The sequence below is a fragment of the Drosophila suzukii genome, chromosome 2L (assembly GCF_043229965.1).
Source record: "Drosophila suzukii chromosome 2L, CBGP_Dsuzu_IsoJpt1.0, whole genome shotgun sequence".
Taxonomy (NCBI): domain Eukaryota; kingdom Metazoa; phylum Arthropoda; class Insecta; order Diptera; family Drosophilidae; genus Drosophila; species Drosophila suzukii.
In genome coordinates, this window is record NC_092080.1 from 183,397 (window position 1) to 200,540 (window position 17,144).

Consider the following 17,144-nt stretch of genomic DNA (forward strand, 5'->3'; position numbering starts at 1 on the left):
TTAGAGTTTGCATTAACGGATCAATTTATTGGCCTCAGTATAATATGTCAAACTTTTGGGCCAAGTATAAAATTTGGCTTAGTTTGCGGCCTATTCGCTCTGATCCGGGGTTCTTAAGCACATCCGAGAGCTGCCGGAATTCCTCTGCCTCGCTGACGGCGCTGTCGGCCAAAATAAAGCGAGTCATAAAAATGGCGTGGGGAACCTGTATGTACGCGACCCGCTTCACCTCCTCCCGGAACCTGTGGAGCAGCAATTAATGAGCACTCAACCACCTTCAGATCGTTAACTTATCTTACTTCTTGAAGGTGTGATCCTCCAAATCAGCTCCCACACGGCGCAGACAACACACAAAAGCCTCGTAGTAGGCTTCCAACATGTGTTCGAAATGTGTCTCCAAGATAGCCGTATCAACGCTTGATAACAGAAACGAGATTATGTCATGCACCACGGAATCGTACTGCGCCGTTTGGAAGTCTATAATTTTTAGACCGATGGGTGTTCCTGCGGGGTCTAAAGATTTCGAAGTAAAATGATTTGCTATTCCGGCCAGTCACGCAATGACTTGGTAACAACTCAGTCATTAAAATTATGTCATCGTCATTATGATAGGGTAATATTTTTTAGATCTCGTTTTAGCTGTTATACTGACCGTAGAGAAACATGAGATTGTTTATCCAGAAGTCGCAGTGTATTATGCTAGTGAAGTGCCCATCGGGTTTATCCGCGTCGGCGGCCAAGAACTCAAAAAACTTGTCCGATAACTCCTTCACGCGGGCCACCAGTTTAAAATCGTTGTTGGTGACTCGTCGAATGTCCTCCAGGGTCTCTGCCTTCATCACAGTTTTCCACTCGGGCGCTGCTGCATGCCAGTCGAACTTCTGGAAAAAGGGTAAAACCTCTTCCCGAAACAATTTGGGCCTGAGTAGTCGCAGAGCCAGCGGAAGGGCATGGAACTCGGCCATATATCTTATGGCCAGCAGCGTGTGGGGCAGGTCGTAGGATCTCAGCCTCTGGCCGGAAACGTAGCCGCTGCTCCGCAAGTTCTCCAACACCAGCACGGCGTTCTGATCCACCTTGGAGGAGTTAGAATCGAGGGATACGCGTGAGCCGTAATAGCGGGAAAACCCCTTGAACTGCTTCTCCGCGGGGATACCAACTTCGTCTTGAAGACTGGTCAGAGCCGGGGCCAAAACCTTGTAGACGGCATTCTCAGTGAGGCAGGTCCGCTCGGGCTGAAAGAACTGCCAGTACTTGGGGTCCGTCGGTGGAATTTTGGCCACCAGCTGCTCCTCAAATAGCTCCCCGTCCAATCGCCAAGAGAACGCTTCCGTAGTTCTCACCCGGTTGCGTCACCATGCTCGTTCGATATTTAGTTAGACGGGCCCCTGAAAAGTGCGGTTCAACCACCTCAGAAAGACCGTGAATTTCGGGCAACTTATCCGCCTCCATGTTGCTCAGTTTGCGGAAGGTAGGGCTATGTTGCTTTGGCAATGTACACTACAATTTTACAGAGAGTCTAAAGCGATCTGTTTATGTGAGCGCACAATCAAGGCGTTGATTAGTTGTTTGATAACAGATATCTGTATACGTATATGTGGAAGAGAAGCAGAGGGGCGTGTTATAGATTTTATTTTATTTCGTTACTTGCTAATTAAGCTTAGTGAAAAATATTAAACTTCTTTCCCAGTCGCAAAATAGCCTCGAATTTCGTCACAATCGTTTTTATTCCAGTATTCTTGGACAACACCGAAAAGTCGACGTCCTTAAAGTTTTCAGGCATTGTGCTGACATCAGCCAGGATTACCTTCATCATAAAGATGGCATGAGGCAGCTGAATGTGTGCGGTTTGTTGAACCTCTTCCAGGAATCTACAAAGTATAGGATGAGCTAACGGATCCTAAAAACTGAGGAAACTAGTCTTACAGATCGAGGGAGTAGTTGCTGCAGTCCACATTAACGGTGCGCAAGGTCTGGATAAAGGCGTTGTAGTAAATGGTCAGGAAATTTTTATAGTTCTCCTCCAAAACGTTTACGTCCACACTTGAGAATAGCAGAAATATAATATCGTGCACCAGCGATCCGTATTGCGCGATTTGAAAGTCAACTATTTTCACCTTGATTGGAGTGCCCTCCTCGTCTGATAGGATTTAAAAAGCATTAGATCCTGCTAATCAATAATAATTGCAAAGCCATCATACCATATTTTAACATCATATTGTTTATCCATAGATCTCCGTGCACAAGGGTAGTAAACGGACCGTCCTCAACATCCTTGCTCGCTTGAAAGGAGTCGAAAATGTCCAGCAGCTCCTTGACACGGATGACGTCCCGGTCGTCGCTGGTCACAGACATGATGTCCTTCAGAATCTCACTGTTCATCAGTTCCTTCTCGGCCGGATCAATGTTGCTATTCATGTCGAACTTCTTGAAGTACGGTCGCACATATTCCTCGTATGCCTGCGGCTTCTTCAGACGCAGAGCGATGGGAAGGGCGTGGTACTGGGCCAACGAGTTCAGGATGAGCACCGTTTCCGCCAGATTGTACGGCCTGTGTCTGTTTCCCGGCCGGAAGCCGCGCACAGTGACGTTCTCCTGGAGGAGGACAGCATTTCGATCCACTTTCGAGGTGCGAGGGTCGAGCGAAATGCGGGAGCCGTAGTACCGCGGGAAACCGTCGAAAAGCTGGGCGGGAAGGATGCCCGACTGCAGCTGCAACTTGTCCAGCTCAGGCGACAGGTACTGGTACACCGCATTCTCCGTGATGCAGGTACGCTCAGGCTGGAAAATTTGCCAGTAAAGATCGTTTGTGAGGGGCGGCAGCTTGGCTATTAGCGGCAACTCCCTAACACCGCCGTCTGAACTTCGGATCTTGGCCTGCACGGCCAACATAATGCTGCCATAGTTGTCTCCGGGCTTGGTCAGGTATCGACTGTCATACGAGTCCAGGGTACAGCCCTCCGGCAAGTGGGGCTCGATCACCTGCGCCAAGTCCGTGATATTCGGAATTTCTTCCATTTCTGGAGCGGGTGGTGCTACCAGGCGTCCAATAAGCGACTGAATGGGTCCGCCGATTACAAGCGAACGTGCTTTTCTACCCTCGGCAGTACATCGTTTTTAAGAGGTATTAAATCCACAAACATGTGTGTGCTTCTCTATGTCGTAGTCTAGTTTATTTGTCAGGTCTCGACGCTATGCGAAATATTGGCTCAAGTGGCGTTGATAACGCTGATATAACGCTCTCATTATCTCACTCTGCTGGGGAGCACTCTCTTTTCTCTTTATTAAAAAAAATCCCTATTTACTCTTTGCAATACGAAGATCGTTACTTAAAGTAAATTTCGAATCCAAAAATTCGATTTGTAACCATTGAAAAATTTCACGCGTTGAAATCGAGCATTCGAAAAATTCATTTAATTTAAATTTCCCGTTTTCAACATCTTGTATTACTAGGAGAAGGGTAATGCTTATTCGGTCCGACCCCGTGTTGTGATCGTCGCAGCTAGTGTGCCCTGACTAAATAGTTGGTTGATTCATATCGCCGAAGTGGGGAGATGAATTGTGCAAAGCTAGTACTACAAAAAAAGCTCAATCAAAAGAGGCGGCGATGGGAATGACAACAATCGCGAACATCGACGCCTAATTAAAATGTCTCTGTTATCAGCGATGCTTATGCACCGCGCGACAGGTAATTTTGTATCTCACCTCTATAACGGAAAGTTTTAAATCTCCTTTCTCACCACTCGAAAAGTTCTCCGTAGAGAAATTCACCTTTAGATTTTCCACGCTTTGCACCACTGCACTTTTTTTCTTCGCTAAACGGATATTTTAGCAATTTTATGACGTGGACTCCACGGTGTAAAGCTTTAGTCGCATCATTGGAGTTGGATTGGCTGAGAAATCCTTGCTTTTTAAAGCGAGTATCAAGTAGGGTAGCTATACGTGGAATAGTTCTATACCCATATGCAATAATCTTTCTCGTAAACGGGTTTTTGATGAAATCCAAAGCAAGCAGCAATTCCTTTTACTGTTTTAGTGTACAATCCAAACCATTAATTTTATGGAAAAGCTCGCCTATAAGAGGAATTATATATTGGTATTGGTATTGATCAAAACTGAAAAGGTCGCATCTTCAAAGGGTGCTAGAAGTTCGAAAAGTTCTTTTAGAACATCCACTTCTTCTGGAGCAAATCAATCGCTTTCTTCACAGTTGAGTCATTATCAGTTAAAACGCCAACCACCTTATTTGTCATAGCCCACTCTGTCAGCACCGAGGCAATAGTTTTGACACTGTTGAGGTTTGTGGATGTTACTAGTTGCCGCGTTTCCAAGATTGTGATGTATCCTTCGTTCGCACTCGATGTCCACAGATCGGTTGTTAAGGCCAGGAAGTCTATCTTCTCTATACAGAAGTCAGCTTGCTCTTTAAGCGGTCATATTGACTTGGAAGAACTGTTTCACGCAAGTGGGTCCGGCTTGGCAACTTGTAGCGCGGGTCCATTATGTTAACAGACTAATGAGCCCTTTATCCTCATTACAATTTCGTAGATTTTGCGTTTCCTGGCAGAATTGTTAATATGAAACAACGTTGACCTACCCACAAACATACCCATAGCAGTTGACATGTGGTTTTTGCCTTTTCCATATTTAAGGCATTCTGTGTGCACGTGCCTTAGATGGTCGAGAAGGTTCGTTGTGTTTCCGGTCGTTTTTATAGCTTTTCCCACAGTAATTACAAACCCCATTTTTTTTCCAACAGTTTTTTTAAATAATGGCGCCCTTTTTTGAATTTACGCGGTCTCCTTGGATGCGCAGTTAGACATGGAAAACATCGATGTTTGGCAAGCCAACATCGATGTCATCGCTGTTTTCAAAACCAACTTTGCAACACTGCTTATCTCGAAAGAAGTAAATTTGTTTATTTGTGAAAGAAATTAACCAAATGGACCTGCAAGTGTTAATGCAGCAAATGTACAGTGGTGCAGCGGGCATGCCGATGATGATGCCGCCTCCACACCTGAATGGATACGGATACGGGCAGCAGCAGCAGCCCTTTTGCCCTTTTCCTCTCAACGGGAACGCCGACCAGGTTGTCGAAGAAGTGGAGGACCAAGACGAGGAAGAGGACGAGGAGCAGCGCACTCTGTTCTGCGGCAATCTCGACGAGCGCGTGACGGAGGAGATACTGTACGAGGTGTTCCTGCAAGCCGGACCCATCGAGGGAGTGCGAATACCTACGGACAACACGGGCCGACAACGAAACTTCGGCTTCGTCACCTACCAGCGCCTCTGTGCGGTGCCCTTTGCCCTGGATCTGTATCAGGGCCTGGAATTGTTCCAGAAGAAGGTTACTATCAAGCACCAGGGCGCCGACAAGGGCAAGCAGCCGCCTGCATTCAACCAGAGTCGCCTGCGCAATCCGTTCATGCTGGAGCCACCTCCGCAGGCGTCGCCTCCGCGCCACGGCCGCCACAGTTTGCATGGCGCCAAGCCCTACGATCGCAATCCCTACGGGAACAACGGAGATCAGCGGCGCCGCAGCGACAGCTCTGTGATGGACCGTAACCGGCCGAGGATGCAGCCGCAACAACACCACCAACACATGCAGGGCGGCAACAGGAGGTCGGACCAGCGACACAACAACAAACGCAGATTGCTTTGAGATTGAATCATGCTTTTAATTAGTTTTTATATATAGCTTAAGAATACACAGGAGGTCACTTTAAGGTAAAATCAATATTGTAATTTTATTAAGTTTGCCCAAACTATGAAGGATTGCGCCCATCTCCTGGTGACTTCCTCCACCTCCCGGCTGTCCTGGGGTCAGAGTGCTCGTAGCAAACTTTTTTTTAGGTCAATCGGTACGTAAAGTTGAAAAAAAACACTTCACTCCAAATTCGCATTCTAGCATCAACAATGTGGGCGCCGATTCCTTAATATTTACCTTGACTTGACTTTGTTTTTAACTAAAAAGCATATTTGTTGACAATGCTCGTCCTGGTTTCGTTCAACCGCCCGTGCGCTCTAACTTTCTGTACCAATTAAATAAACCAGCAACCAATCAACACAGTTTACATGAGATAATAACAATATTTTTATTAGACTACGGTTAAATCTAGAATACACTCTAGATTAATGTTCATTCAAAGTTAGTGCATGTGCCCTTAACATGTAAGCTTCCAGTGGCTTCGACTACTAAACCTATGCTGTACAGATCGACATCGACACCTACGGAAATCAACGCGTGATGCTCCTCAGGGTCTTCTCCACATTCCTGTAGGTGCGCGGTGGTATCACCTCCAAAAGCAATCGCTGGTAATTGTGGTGCTCGGAGAGGGCCCGGAACAAGGACTTGGCGTAGCTGCGGGTCTCTAAACTGCCCTCTAGCAGCAGATTGGCCCCCACCACAAAGAACTTGTCGCGGCTCTCGCGGCCCATGGCGTAGATGCGATCGCTGCCCAGTCGCTCTACAAGTCTGAAGAGCAGCTTTGCTGATGTGGTGCGCACCAGGGCGTTCTGGTGCTGTGCTCCCTTCGCCGCCAGGATGTTCAGTACTTTCTGCGGCTGTAAGTGATCCACCATCGACTCTAGGGCACGAGTGGCGTCGGCGCGGAGAAAACGGTTCGTGTCGGCGGTGCGGTGCAGAAGAGCACACACCAAATCGTCGCACTCAAGCTGCAGACTGGTGGACTTCAGGGAGAACAACTCTGCAGCTGCTTGGCAGGAAGCTCGAGCCACTTGGGAGCGCAGATTTCGGACTGAGCGGGTGAGCTGGATGCAGGTCATGTGCATCTGATTGTCCAGAGTGTCGGTATGGTAGCGGATCATTCGCACCATGCTTTTCAATCCGGTCATGTTCGTCTCCCAGTTGCTGGAGTCCAGCTGGTCAAACGTCTTGAGCAAAGCCTCGCGGGGCTTATCAAAGCGCGCCATATTCTGCGGGAAGAGCTCCGCCTGGGACATCTTGATAGCCTGCTTTACGGGCGAGACCCGTCTCTGAGCACGCAGCAAGTACGACGTCTTCGACTTCTGCTTGAGCGGGGTGTGCTGTAGCTTCCCGGGGATACTCATGTTTCCCAAATGAGATCCAGACTGCGAGGTGTTGTCAGTGGTGCATGTGCTGGTGTCCAGAGATCCCTGCTTAGAGCCGGGTCGTGCCCCATAAATCGAGTCCAAGGAAATGCTGCGTGAATGGATCACTCTTTCTTCGTGCATTGGAACCAACTTTGGGCCAAAGGTATGGTTTGTAACATCCAGCTTTGTAACATCTGCTGGTGCTACTACCTGCTCCTGCAATTCCTTTACAGGCGTCGTCTCCGGAGCCGATGACTCCAGCTCGTGCTGTACTTCTTCGACTACCACGAAACTGTTGCTGCCCTCAATGTCCTCCTCGATGGGCAGTGATTTCACTGACTGAGCTCGCGAAAGTTGCGGTGTAGTGTCCTCCAGCTGAGTTTTGATGCTCTCCGTTTTGCTGTGAAGGCTGTTTACGCTTCCGTTCAGCTTAAGCGACTCCTCATGGGCAGGAGGTTCCGTCTCGTCCTCAATGTCGTCCACCACCAACTCCCCAAAGGCTTCGACAGGATCCTGCTGACGGTTCAGAAATTCCATCTTTGACTCGTTCCCGTCCCCAGTGGATGAGGATGACCGCTTGCCCATCTCGCTTTGGCTGCCACTCGACTTCGCCGAGGCTGTCGACTTTTGCGAATAGCTGGTGGACCTTACGGAGAGGGGAGAGCCGTCTGTCATGTCTTTGACCGCCGTTTCCAAGGGCTGAACTGCCCTCGGTGTTTCCCTATTATGTGGGAGCAGAGAATAGAATTTCTGGTTAGTAAATATTTGTTACAATTTTCTAACGACATACAACTCAACATACTCGGCATAAACAATGTCTTTTTCAGTATCTGCCGGTGGCCGAAACACGGCAAAAGTGGACTTATCATCGACCAGCTGGCTTTCTGTATCAATTTGCATCGATTTTCTGGACTCCAGAGCCGTGTCGGTGCAGCAGGTGCCGCAGACCGAACTGTGACCACAAAGAGCCCCGCGGAGTGTGGAGTGAGCTTCCGTGGCTCTGTGGCAGATGCATACCCTAACAGAGTGGAAAAAAATACGTGTCCTACGCAGCAGATCAGAGGGCTGCGCACCACAGGAAAACGCATTCTGCATTTTTCAGCGCCAGTCAATTGGACAATTATCCTGCCTATTTTCTACTGGGCACCACGACACATTCTCGAGTATACCGCAATTGGCGACCACTACAAGCAACGCGACTTTACTGACTGTTTGCAATGCTCGTCGCCAGTCGTTTTGGCCACTTCAAATGAATTTCCATACCGGGAACCAACAAGCCAAAGTTGCAAACGAAAAACAGGACATTGCGTTTTCCAAGCAATCACACGACCACACACCAAGCGGTTAAAACCCCCGCCCACCCACAGGGTGTTAAGCCAAAGCCGCGGAAAGGTCGTGGGATGGACTAGCGCTAACCAACAACGAACGTCCAAGCTAACTGGCCACAGGTCTTCGCCGAGCAGTGGCATTTGCCGCAAGGCGTTCCGGATTCTATACAAGCACCGCTTAGTCATCTTCGGACTCCTTCGTTTCATCGTGGAAAGTCACGAAGTCGGCAATACAACAAGTTGCCATATCCCCACGAGAACTTTAAAGGTATGTGTTAAAAGCTTGGATGACCAAAATTTGACCGTCTGGAAAATGTATTACATCGCCTACTAACTCTTTAGTTGCTTTTGCAAAACAATTAATTTCAACTAACTGAGCACTCAAGACACTAAAATATCCATATATGCAGATGAAAATCAATTGCTTGATTCTTAAATCTTTCTCAGTATTAGCTTAGCAGTAAAATTAACTAACAACCAAAATGAATTCGGGTCGAATCGCCAGTGGTCACTTGAAGGTTTGTCGCTCGTGACGTTGACCGATGTCCCCAGCCACATTCTAGAATTTCACCAACGCGGTTTCCACTGCGCATTTGAATTATTTAGGTTAAGCAACCCAACACCTTTAATGCCTTTAATATTGTGAGGAGGTGCGTGTGCCGGCCGGGGCGACAACTAAATTCGCTGACCAGAATTCGCCCCTTTAACTTTTACCCCAGTCGGTACTCGAATATGTGTGTCTGAGCGGGGTGTTCAAATGTAGGTTAACATTTGTGCCAGGCAGGGGTAAATCATTGTGGCGCTTGGATGAATGGGCTCCGATGCCGGTCCCTTAATTGAGATATGGAGTCGACACTTACACTGATTTTGCGGCGTCGGCGCACTCGGTGTCCAGGTGGTCTGCGGAAATGTTGCTCTGGTGTCTCCCCGGGGACTCGTTCAATCTGCCATTTTCAAAGCCTATATGCAAAGTTACCGAGATAGCGTAAAAATGGACAGGTTGACCACAAAAGCGATCCTTACCTTGACACGGAGCTGCATTGCATCGCGCCTTTGTGAAAGAGTGCTGGTGCTGGAGTTTTCCGCGAGGCATCTGGTGGGACTTCGGGATCGAGTAACTGACCTTGGGGTATGCCGGTCCCTCCACGGAGTAGGATTTGGTGCTGCGCTGCATGCTCCGCATAAAATTGTTCACGAAGTCTGTATGCTGGTTCATGGCGGGAAATCTGTGGGGAACAACGATAGCTCTATTGTTATCAGGCAAGTGCCTGCAGTTCAAAGACTACAAACCTTGAGTTGGCTCCGGAAAACTGACCACCGGTGCGGGATGTGAGCTGGATGAAGCTGCTTGTGGCGCTTCCACTGCTGCAGGTGGTGGTCGTGCTGTCAGTACTTCGCCCATCCATGGAAGTGTCAGAGCACGCCTTGGCCACCAAGCGACGGTCCATAAAGGAATGAGTTCCTACGAATAAAAATTTCGGAAATGTAGGATATATTAAAGTAATATTAGGGGCCACTCACCATTATTAGTCTTAGCGCCAAAACTTAATCTTTGCGAAAAGTCCTAGGTAGAATAACATTTAGCATTAAGAAGAAATACGCAAATGCGTTTTACTCACATTTGTGGGGCTAGTCATGTCCAAAGTTTCTGGGGGAGAGTGGAAGGAATGCCGGTGCAGGCCCTCGTTAACCTGGCTGAAACTGAGAGATCGCATTTCAATAATCGTATGCTTATAAAATGAGCTTTAATTTTTGTTAACCACAATTTAAATATATCTTCTTATCTTTTCAGTTATGATAAGGAAACGATAATTATCCTACCTGTGGAACCCATCCTTCTTGTTTTTTGCCTCCGTGCTCTCCAATACGTCGCGCTGACTGGTTGCAGCCCGCATGCGCCGCCTTTTAATGGTGTTTGGCGAGGCGGAGCCCTCCCCCTGATAGATCCAGTCCACATCTGCTCCAGAACGCCTAGATCCAGGTTGATCATTCTGGTTAAAAACAAAGAGCACACCACTGTCGGGCGTGACAATGGGCAGCTGCAGGCGCGAGAGGCGCACACTTGCCGCCTCCAGCACTTGGGGTCCAAGTTCCACGCCGGCGGTCGTCTCCGAGACAATAGCTAGGACCTCGTTTATGGATGAGATATCGGCAAGCACTGCCAGCACCTCCAGGGCCGCCTGTCGCACGCGTCGCTTGCGATTGAGCAAAGAGTATACGGTCTGAGCCGTCAGGAGGCTGATGTCGAAGCAAGTACCCGGAAAGGTCATCAGGGCGAAGATGGACACCTGAAGCGCATGGTCCCGAAACTACGGTAAGTAAAATTTAAATTCTGGTATTTTCAACGAACCTAACTCATCTGCATACCTTTGAACTCTTTGCGTGCAGGAATTCTGGTGATGTCAACTTTGCCACAATGGTGCCAGCGGGTAGGCGCTGCATGAGGGCCTTGCAGACTCGGTTCGCTCCAGCATTGCCCTGGCGACACAGTCCCGTCAGGATCTGCGGTGTGCGCTCCTCCAAGTTGTCCAGGGGCAGTCGTGAGATCAGGTTAACTAGCAACTCGCGCTTCAACTCGGACACATCGAAGTGACGCTCGGACGAGAGGAGGGTTCTGAGCAGACTATCCAGGTACGGTAGTGTGATGGCCAAGTTGCTCGACGAGCTCAGGGCGAGCTCCAGTTGGGCGATGCCCATTAGACGATTGCGCCAATCCTTCGAGTAAAAAAATAAGTACGGGTAAGTACATTTTGGCGTGGCTAGTGTTTTATGGTCTGTTTGAGCTAAATGAGACAACTTGAAAATGAATGCCTCAGAAATTATTTCTGGAAATTCAGTGTAGAGTCCTCTACAGCAACTAACTGAATGTGCCATAAATGTCATTCAATTTAATTTATTTGGTAAAATATACTCGAAATCAAGAACTTGCTAGACCAAATAATGAATACGAATTTTTATCAAGCTCTTTAAATCTTTACAAGATTTATAACACTCTATTTGCCTTTGCGTGCAACCTTGTCCTTTTTAAAATAAATATTTTTTAACAATTTCGATCAGAAAATAAAATTATTAGCAATTGGTATATCTCTCCAGAAACTAAGTCAGCTTTCAAGTGGTAAATGAAGAAAGTATTAACTAAAATAATCCTACAAGACTGGTCCCCTTCAGTCTCTACCTTAGGGAAAAGGACACTTAAATTAAAAATTAAAATCTTTAAGGTGTCGTACCAAGCAAGTATAAGACTAAGAAGCCAGCGGTCGACAATGGCGTACCTTCCTTCTTTTATTTAGTACGCGCTATAATTTCGGTTAATGTTATTTATATTTTTGTGCTTCGAATGACCCAGTTCCTGACACGCTCTATGCCCTGATCCCTTCCCCACGGCCAGCGTCTTCATCAAACATCGTTCAGTAATGGTGGTCCTGCCACTTTATCGTCGCATACGAGTTGCAAGCTGGGCACTTGGTACTGTTCTTGCTCTTGTTTTTGTGCCTGGTGCTATGAATATCGCGTGCACTTAAATGATTGACCGGCCAGAACTCTTGTACTCGGCTGCAGCTCCGAGCAAAACAACCCAATCCAATGCAACACCCAGTCCGCTCAACATGCAACTGCCACCGGAATCCCAAGTTTTTTGTGCACCACTCAAAAAGTTGGTTCTGATAAGGGGCACATCTGAACCAGCAAGTGCCACCCTGAGTATTGTTACATCACAATTTATTCTGCAGACGCACTTTTTCTTCAATTTTCTTCCTTTTTGTAAAATTTTGGCATACAATTTTTGATTACTTTGAGAGAGTTTCTCGAAAGGCTAACCTCATTGGCTATTACTTATGAGAAGAGTTCGACATGTAAAAATACTTCCAACTATTTTCCGTTGAACCGTACATACGTACGTCAAAAAATTAATAGGTCATTGGTACAGTGGCTTGGCGCTAGCCGGCTTTGTTTCCTATAGTCACCGATATGAGGGTAGGCCAGGAGGGGAGTGGTCGTTATCGCTGAAATTTTCATTAGCAAGCAAGAGGTCGCCGGCGATATAATAGCACCTGTAATGGCAATTCCTACTGGGGGAGGAGTGATGCGTGTCTCGTCCGCAATAAAGCCGGGCGGCTGCCATTATGAGGGCAGAATTATGAACGCATATGAAATTGTACATATCCTAGTGACCCAGTTAGAGCCCAAAGCGCCGGGCGACCCGGAACCACCGTTGGCTAGCGTGTGGTGTAATTTCATTGCTTTATTTTCGGTCGCACAAGGCAGCCCATTCGGCAGATTTGGGTGGCGGAGTGCAATTACACGGGGATTGCTAAATGTCGGCCACTAATTTTATTGCAATTACAGCGACTTGGCTGGAACTTACCCCAGATCGCAGATCCATCAGCGTCTTAAAGTTGACAATGTCCAGATCCTCCCACGACTTTGGGGTGGCTGGTGACTCTGCAGATATTATAGAGGCGGTTCTAGTTCTCCGCAGCTCTGTCGGTGAGTCAGAGGGATTTCCTGCCACAGGGTGGGCTTCCCTATCCCCATCCACATCCACATCCCCACCCAAGTCCTCCAAACGACGCTGAGACCGTGGAGACGGATCGCGCTGCAGATTGTGCAGAACCTCGATTTGCTTGTGCGGCACTTTGGGGCTAATGTTGTTACTCCCAGTCGGACTGGTGCTGCGGCTGCGGAATCCTGGAGATCGTGGTGATGGCGACAACCTTCCGTCGGCCTCCTGCCGTTTGCGGGGACTGCTCGAGGAAGGATCGCTGGGCGTGTGGCTCTGATGCCGTGGCGACTGCGAGCTAAAGGGTCGTGCTGGAGGCAAGGGCTGGGTATTGTCCGAAGGAATCTCCACCACTAGAGCCGTAGTTCTTTTGTCGCCAGCGGGTCTTAGAGGTTGCAACTCCTCCAATGGAGGGCTCGGTGTTTCGCCCAACGACAGAATAGTGACACTTTGATTGGCCTGACCAGGGCTTCGGGAATTGTTCGTCGAGGAGGCTGCATCGCTATCGGGAGTTCGCATCTTAACAATCTCTCCCCCAAAGGTGACTCGCTTTAGGCCCCGAGAGGGAGTACTCGGCTCGGAAACACTGACGGGTTTTATAGCGTGCGGTTCGTCCAATTCTGAATCGCTTATAACCTGCACAATACCCGCTCCAACGAGCGCTTGGTGGCTGTTGGCGCTGGACAAAAGGGGATGACAAACTAGATCCTCGTCCTTTGAACAATTTCTAGCTGGGCTGTCGGATTCTTCGGTCTCGGTATCCGCCTCCAGAATGCGCATGGTCACTGTGTCATCGTTGATCTTGATCTCCGTTTCCATTATTACCTTTCCCTTGTCCGGACAGTTTGGCTGCATGTGGAGCGAAGTGTCCAGGCCTTGCAGGGCGGTGCTGTTTCTCCAACCTTGTTCGCGCGGTAATGCACGCCATGCTCCCGCTTTTACCTCGCCGCCTCTTTTCGGCTTTCCAGAAACGCCGTAAACCTGACAAAGTTGATAATAATTGGTCAGAGCGTCGCCGCGACCAACATCACTCAGAATGCCTTCGAACTCGTGCACCCCCAAGAGCTCTCTGATCTTGGTTAAGACCTTCAAAGTGATTTCCTGTTGGGCCAGTTGATCCATGTGCTGAGCCACTCGTTCCAGAGTGCTTAGTGCGATGCGGTGTCTCTGGGGAGTGTGCATAGTAGATTGTAGCAGGGCCGGCAGGGATAGGAGAACCCCGCAGCTAAGACGACCCATGTGCTCCACTTCCGCAGGAGCTTGCTTCGTCAGGCCGGCGTCAAGGATTCCCAACATGACTGTCTCCGGAATTGCTGTTTCTGCTAGATAGACCCGCAAGCAATCGAGGGCCCCTTTTCGAACAGTTGGCGCCTGATGGCCTAGGTTCTCCACCAGCAAACCAATGAGCTGTTCCCGCTCCATGTGACCATCGGCCTCGTCTTGCATCACCACAAGGACATCGACCAGGACTCGAAGGGCGTGCTGCCGAACCTGCCACTCCGGATCCTGCAGGCGCTCATGGAACTCGGCGAACATGGCGCTAGGGAAAATGGATTCCGGAAGGCGACGAGTGCGGAGAATGTGCTCCCACAACGGCGTCAGCTGGACTGCACCGATGGGGGCCTCCCGGCGTAGAATTTTCATCGCAGCGGGCAGTGCACCACCCACACCGACCACCGACTGGTTGTTATTGCTGTCCTTGACTTCACTGTCGACGGCACTATTCACGTAAGTGACACTCTCGCTGTCCTCGCTGTTGTAGTGCACTTGCGGACTATTCGTGGTCGTTATAGGGAGCGGCGCATTGCTGGCGCTATCCTTTCGTTCCAAAACGCGCCGAAAGAACATACTGGACTGCCTCCCGGCTCCAACTGCAATTATCTAACTAACTGCCTCCGGCTTATTCACTCGGCTTTAATTTTTAATTGTCACGCACGCTTGCATCCGGTCGCAAATGTCCTGCCACTACTTTCGGCCTTTTTCCATTTTCTTCGATTTTTATTCACTTGACTTGACCATAACAAAACAGTTCGACTGGCTAGCAACGAATGCCGAATTTGTCCGCTTGCTAACTACTTTTGTAGCCAATGCTAGAACTTGGCTGTTCCGAGAACATCCAATTCGGCTCAAAAATTTGTCAACTGCGCATGTCAGCTTTTTGTTCTGGCACCATTTCTCAGCCCAATGTAATTTATTAGGAAACTTGATTTAAGGATCGAAATCTGGCTTCGAATTAGTATCTGGAAAGACAGCAAGAGCAACTCAAAGTTTGTGGTTTAATTGTTACATATATCAAGGTTACAAGGATCGAAATCTGGCTTCCGCTGGAAAGACAGCAAGAGCAACTCAAAGTTTGTGGTTTAATTGTTACATATATCAAGATTACAAAATGTAATACTGCTGGTCAAATTTCTTTAGCCCATTATATATAAGTTTTTTACGTTTTCGATGCCGTGATCCGAGGTGACCCAAACACGATCCCGATTTCCAAGTTTCACCTCGAAAAGCGTGTCGTTAAAGTTTCTATTCAACTTTTTCGATATTTTCGTAGGCGGAAAGATTACTTTTATTTATCTTTTCTTAGTTGTACTTATCACCTTAAGTTTTTAACATTTAACAATTAAATGCATTTATAGGGAACACTTTAAACTAATATCGCTACTCCGTATGTATCGCATTGTCCACCTCGGGTGGCCAATTCAAATCGATTCCCACAACATCGAGAGCTTGAATATCGATGGGTTTGCCTATGATCGAGGACAATGACGGGGCGGTCCTGCCAAATTCGCCGTGAACTAGCTCCTTTATATAAGTGCCCGCTTGAGTGACTATATCGATGACCAATGCTTTGGGATTCCCCCGCTGTACCTTAGCTTTAACACTATAAATCGTTCTAGGTCGCGTGTGCAAGGGACGACGATGAAGAACTCGGATTGGAGTCTTTTGCTGTATGTCAAAGCCCACTGATATTTGCAATTTTTCCAGGATCTCCACTGAAACAGGTTCTTTCAGAGCGCAAAGAGCGCGATAGAATTTCTTTTTCTGTTCCTCCCCAGTCTTGATGTGTGTTAGTTCGTCTCTGGCCACGACTTGTAAGTGAAGTATGGACACTTTTCCAGATTCGTTCACATCCTGTTCCATCTTGAAGGCCTGATCTTTGCTCAAGCAACTCCGTATGGCATTCGGTATTTCCAAGACAAAAGGTCGGCCCTTCCCCAAACAACGGACGTCCACGTCTTCCCTACCACTCGACATAAAGGTGATTTTATCCAGCTTCTCTGTGAAATGGGGACCCACATGTCTTATGATGATTTCCTCAATACTGTCCTCCATCAGTCTTTGGCCATTCAATATCCAGGGAGTATGCGAGAGTTCGCGGCTCAACTTCCGATATTTGCCAGCCACACAGACCAGGGGTCCCTGCAGATCTATGGATGTAAGCTTCAGGGGCTCCTCTACGGTCGAGCCAGGTATCTGGAAATATTTCTCAAAGGTTTCCGCTCTCACTTTAGACGGTTGGTACTGTTTCTCCAGTAAACCTCTCGAAATTTCAATCCGTTTCTGATACGCAGCCTTGGCGGGAAAGGCCTCCTTGTTTAATTTCACCAGTTTTTCCACCTCCTCGTCCTCCAGCTTGTGCGTGAGATCTATATTGATCATCAGCCCATTGGCGTCGTACTCCTTTGCCAACTTTTCGCATATTATGGGGTGCAGAATCAGCTTAACAGCCTCTTTTATGGGCACATCTGGAGGATTGCTACTGTCTACGGATGCTCCAAATTTCCTCTGCAGGGCAAACCACATGGCCAGCTGCCTCAACTGCAGCGACATGGGCAGACATATGGCCAAAACAATTTTCTGGCAGTCGTATTTGGCGAAGTCCGAGGCCAAGATGCCTTCGAGAAGCTCCATCTGAAAGTCCCTCGAGAATAGCCCCAAACATGTGGTACAAACGCCTAGGCGGGCTTTCTTAGCGGGTTGATCTTCGTTTCCTTCTTTGTTTTCCACATTTCCATTCAGTTTTACATCCAGCTGGGCAATTAAAGGGAACAAGTCGACCATTTGTTAGTTGTCAACAAATTTCAAGCGAACAGTTTCCTCACCTTTTGCAGTGTTTCTTTGACGTCCCTGTACTCCGTGCCCCTGGCCTTGAGGTAACGCAGTTGGCAGACTTCGCACACTCCGCTGGTCCTCAAGAATTCCACTAAATCCTGGTTTTTCATATCTCCTCGTAAAAACAAATT

At 48.1% G+C, this 17,144-nt stretch overlaps 5 protein-coding genes across 5 annotated transcripts; 1 reads left to right on the top strand and 4 right to left on the bottom strand.

Annotated features, from left to right (window-relative positions):
* LOC108013645 (uncharacterized) lies at positions 1-1,476 on the bottom strand. The gene is given in 4 exon segments (XM_017079583.4): positions 1-242; positions 300-513; positions 653-1,311; positions 1,313-1,476. Coding segments are annotated over 4 exon segments (1,221 nt in total). The 5' UTR covers positions 1,453-1,476; the 3' UTR covers positions 1-34.
* A 143-nt stretch (positions 1,477-1,619) lies between these two features.
* LOC108013632 (uncharacterized) lies at positions 1,620-3,080 on the bottom strand. The gene is made up of 3 exons (XM_017079581.4): positions 2,202-3,080; positions 1,927-2,140; positions 1,620-1,871 (listed from the first exon to the last, which is right to left on the bottom strand). Exons 1-3 carry the CDS (start codon positions 3,016-3,018, stop codon positions 1,661-1,663), a joined length of 1,242 nt encoding a protein of 413 aa, XP_016935070.2. The 5' UTR covers positions 3,019-3,080; the 3' UTR covers positions 1,620-1,660.
* Positions 3,081-4,878: 1,798 nt separating this feature from the next.
* Positions 4,879-6,074, top strand: LOC108013674 (RNA-binding protein 7). The gene has a single exon (XM_017079596.4). It carries the CDS (start codon positions 4,943-4,945, stop codon positions 5,660-5,662), a length of 720 nt encoding a protein of 239 aa, XP_016935085.1. The 5' UTR covers positions 4,879-4,942; the 3' UTR covers positions 5,663-6,074.
* A 2-nt stretch (positions 6,075-6,076) lies between these two features.
* LOC108013604 (TOG array regulator of axonemal microtubules protein 1) lies at positions 6,077-14,951 on the bottom strand. Its single transcript, XM_017079545.4, has 9 exons — positions 12,766-14,951; positions 10,770-11,117; positions 10,224-10,711; positions 10,022-10,103; positions 9,924-9,966; positions 9,693-9,864; positions 9,426-9,628; positions 9,263-9,362; positions 6,077-7,795 (listed from the first exon to the last, which is right to left on the bottom strand). The coding sequence occupies exons 1-9, from the start codon at positions 14,746-14,748 to the stop codon at positions 6,238-6,240; spliced, it is 4,977 nt and encodes a 1,658-aa protein (XP_016935034.2). The 5' UTR covers positions 14,749-14,951; the 3' UTR covers positions 6,077-6,237.
* Positions 14,952-15,442: 491 nt separating this feature from the next.
* On the bottom strand, positions 15,443-17,139 carry Pus10 (Pseudouridine synthase 10). The gene is made up of 2 exons (XM_017089614.4): positions 17,004-17,139; positions 15,443-16,932 (listed from the first exon to the last, which is right to left on the bottom strand). Exons 1-2 carry the CDS (start codon positions 17,121-17,123, stop codon positions 15,559-15,561), a joined length of 1,494 nt encoding a protein of 497 aa, XP_016945103.2. The 5' UTR covers positions 17,124-17,139; the 3' UTR covers positions 15,443-15,558.
* Positions 17,140-17,144: the final 5 nt, after the last annotated feature.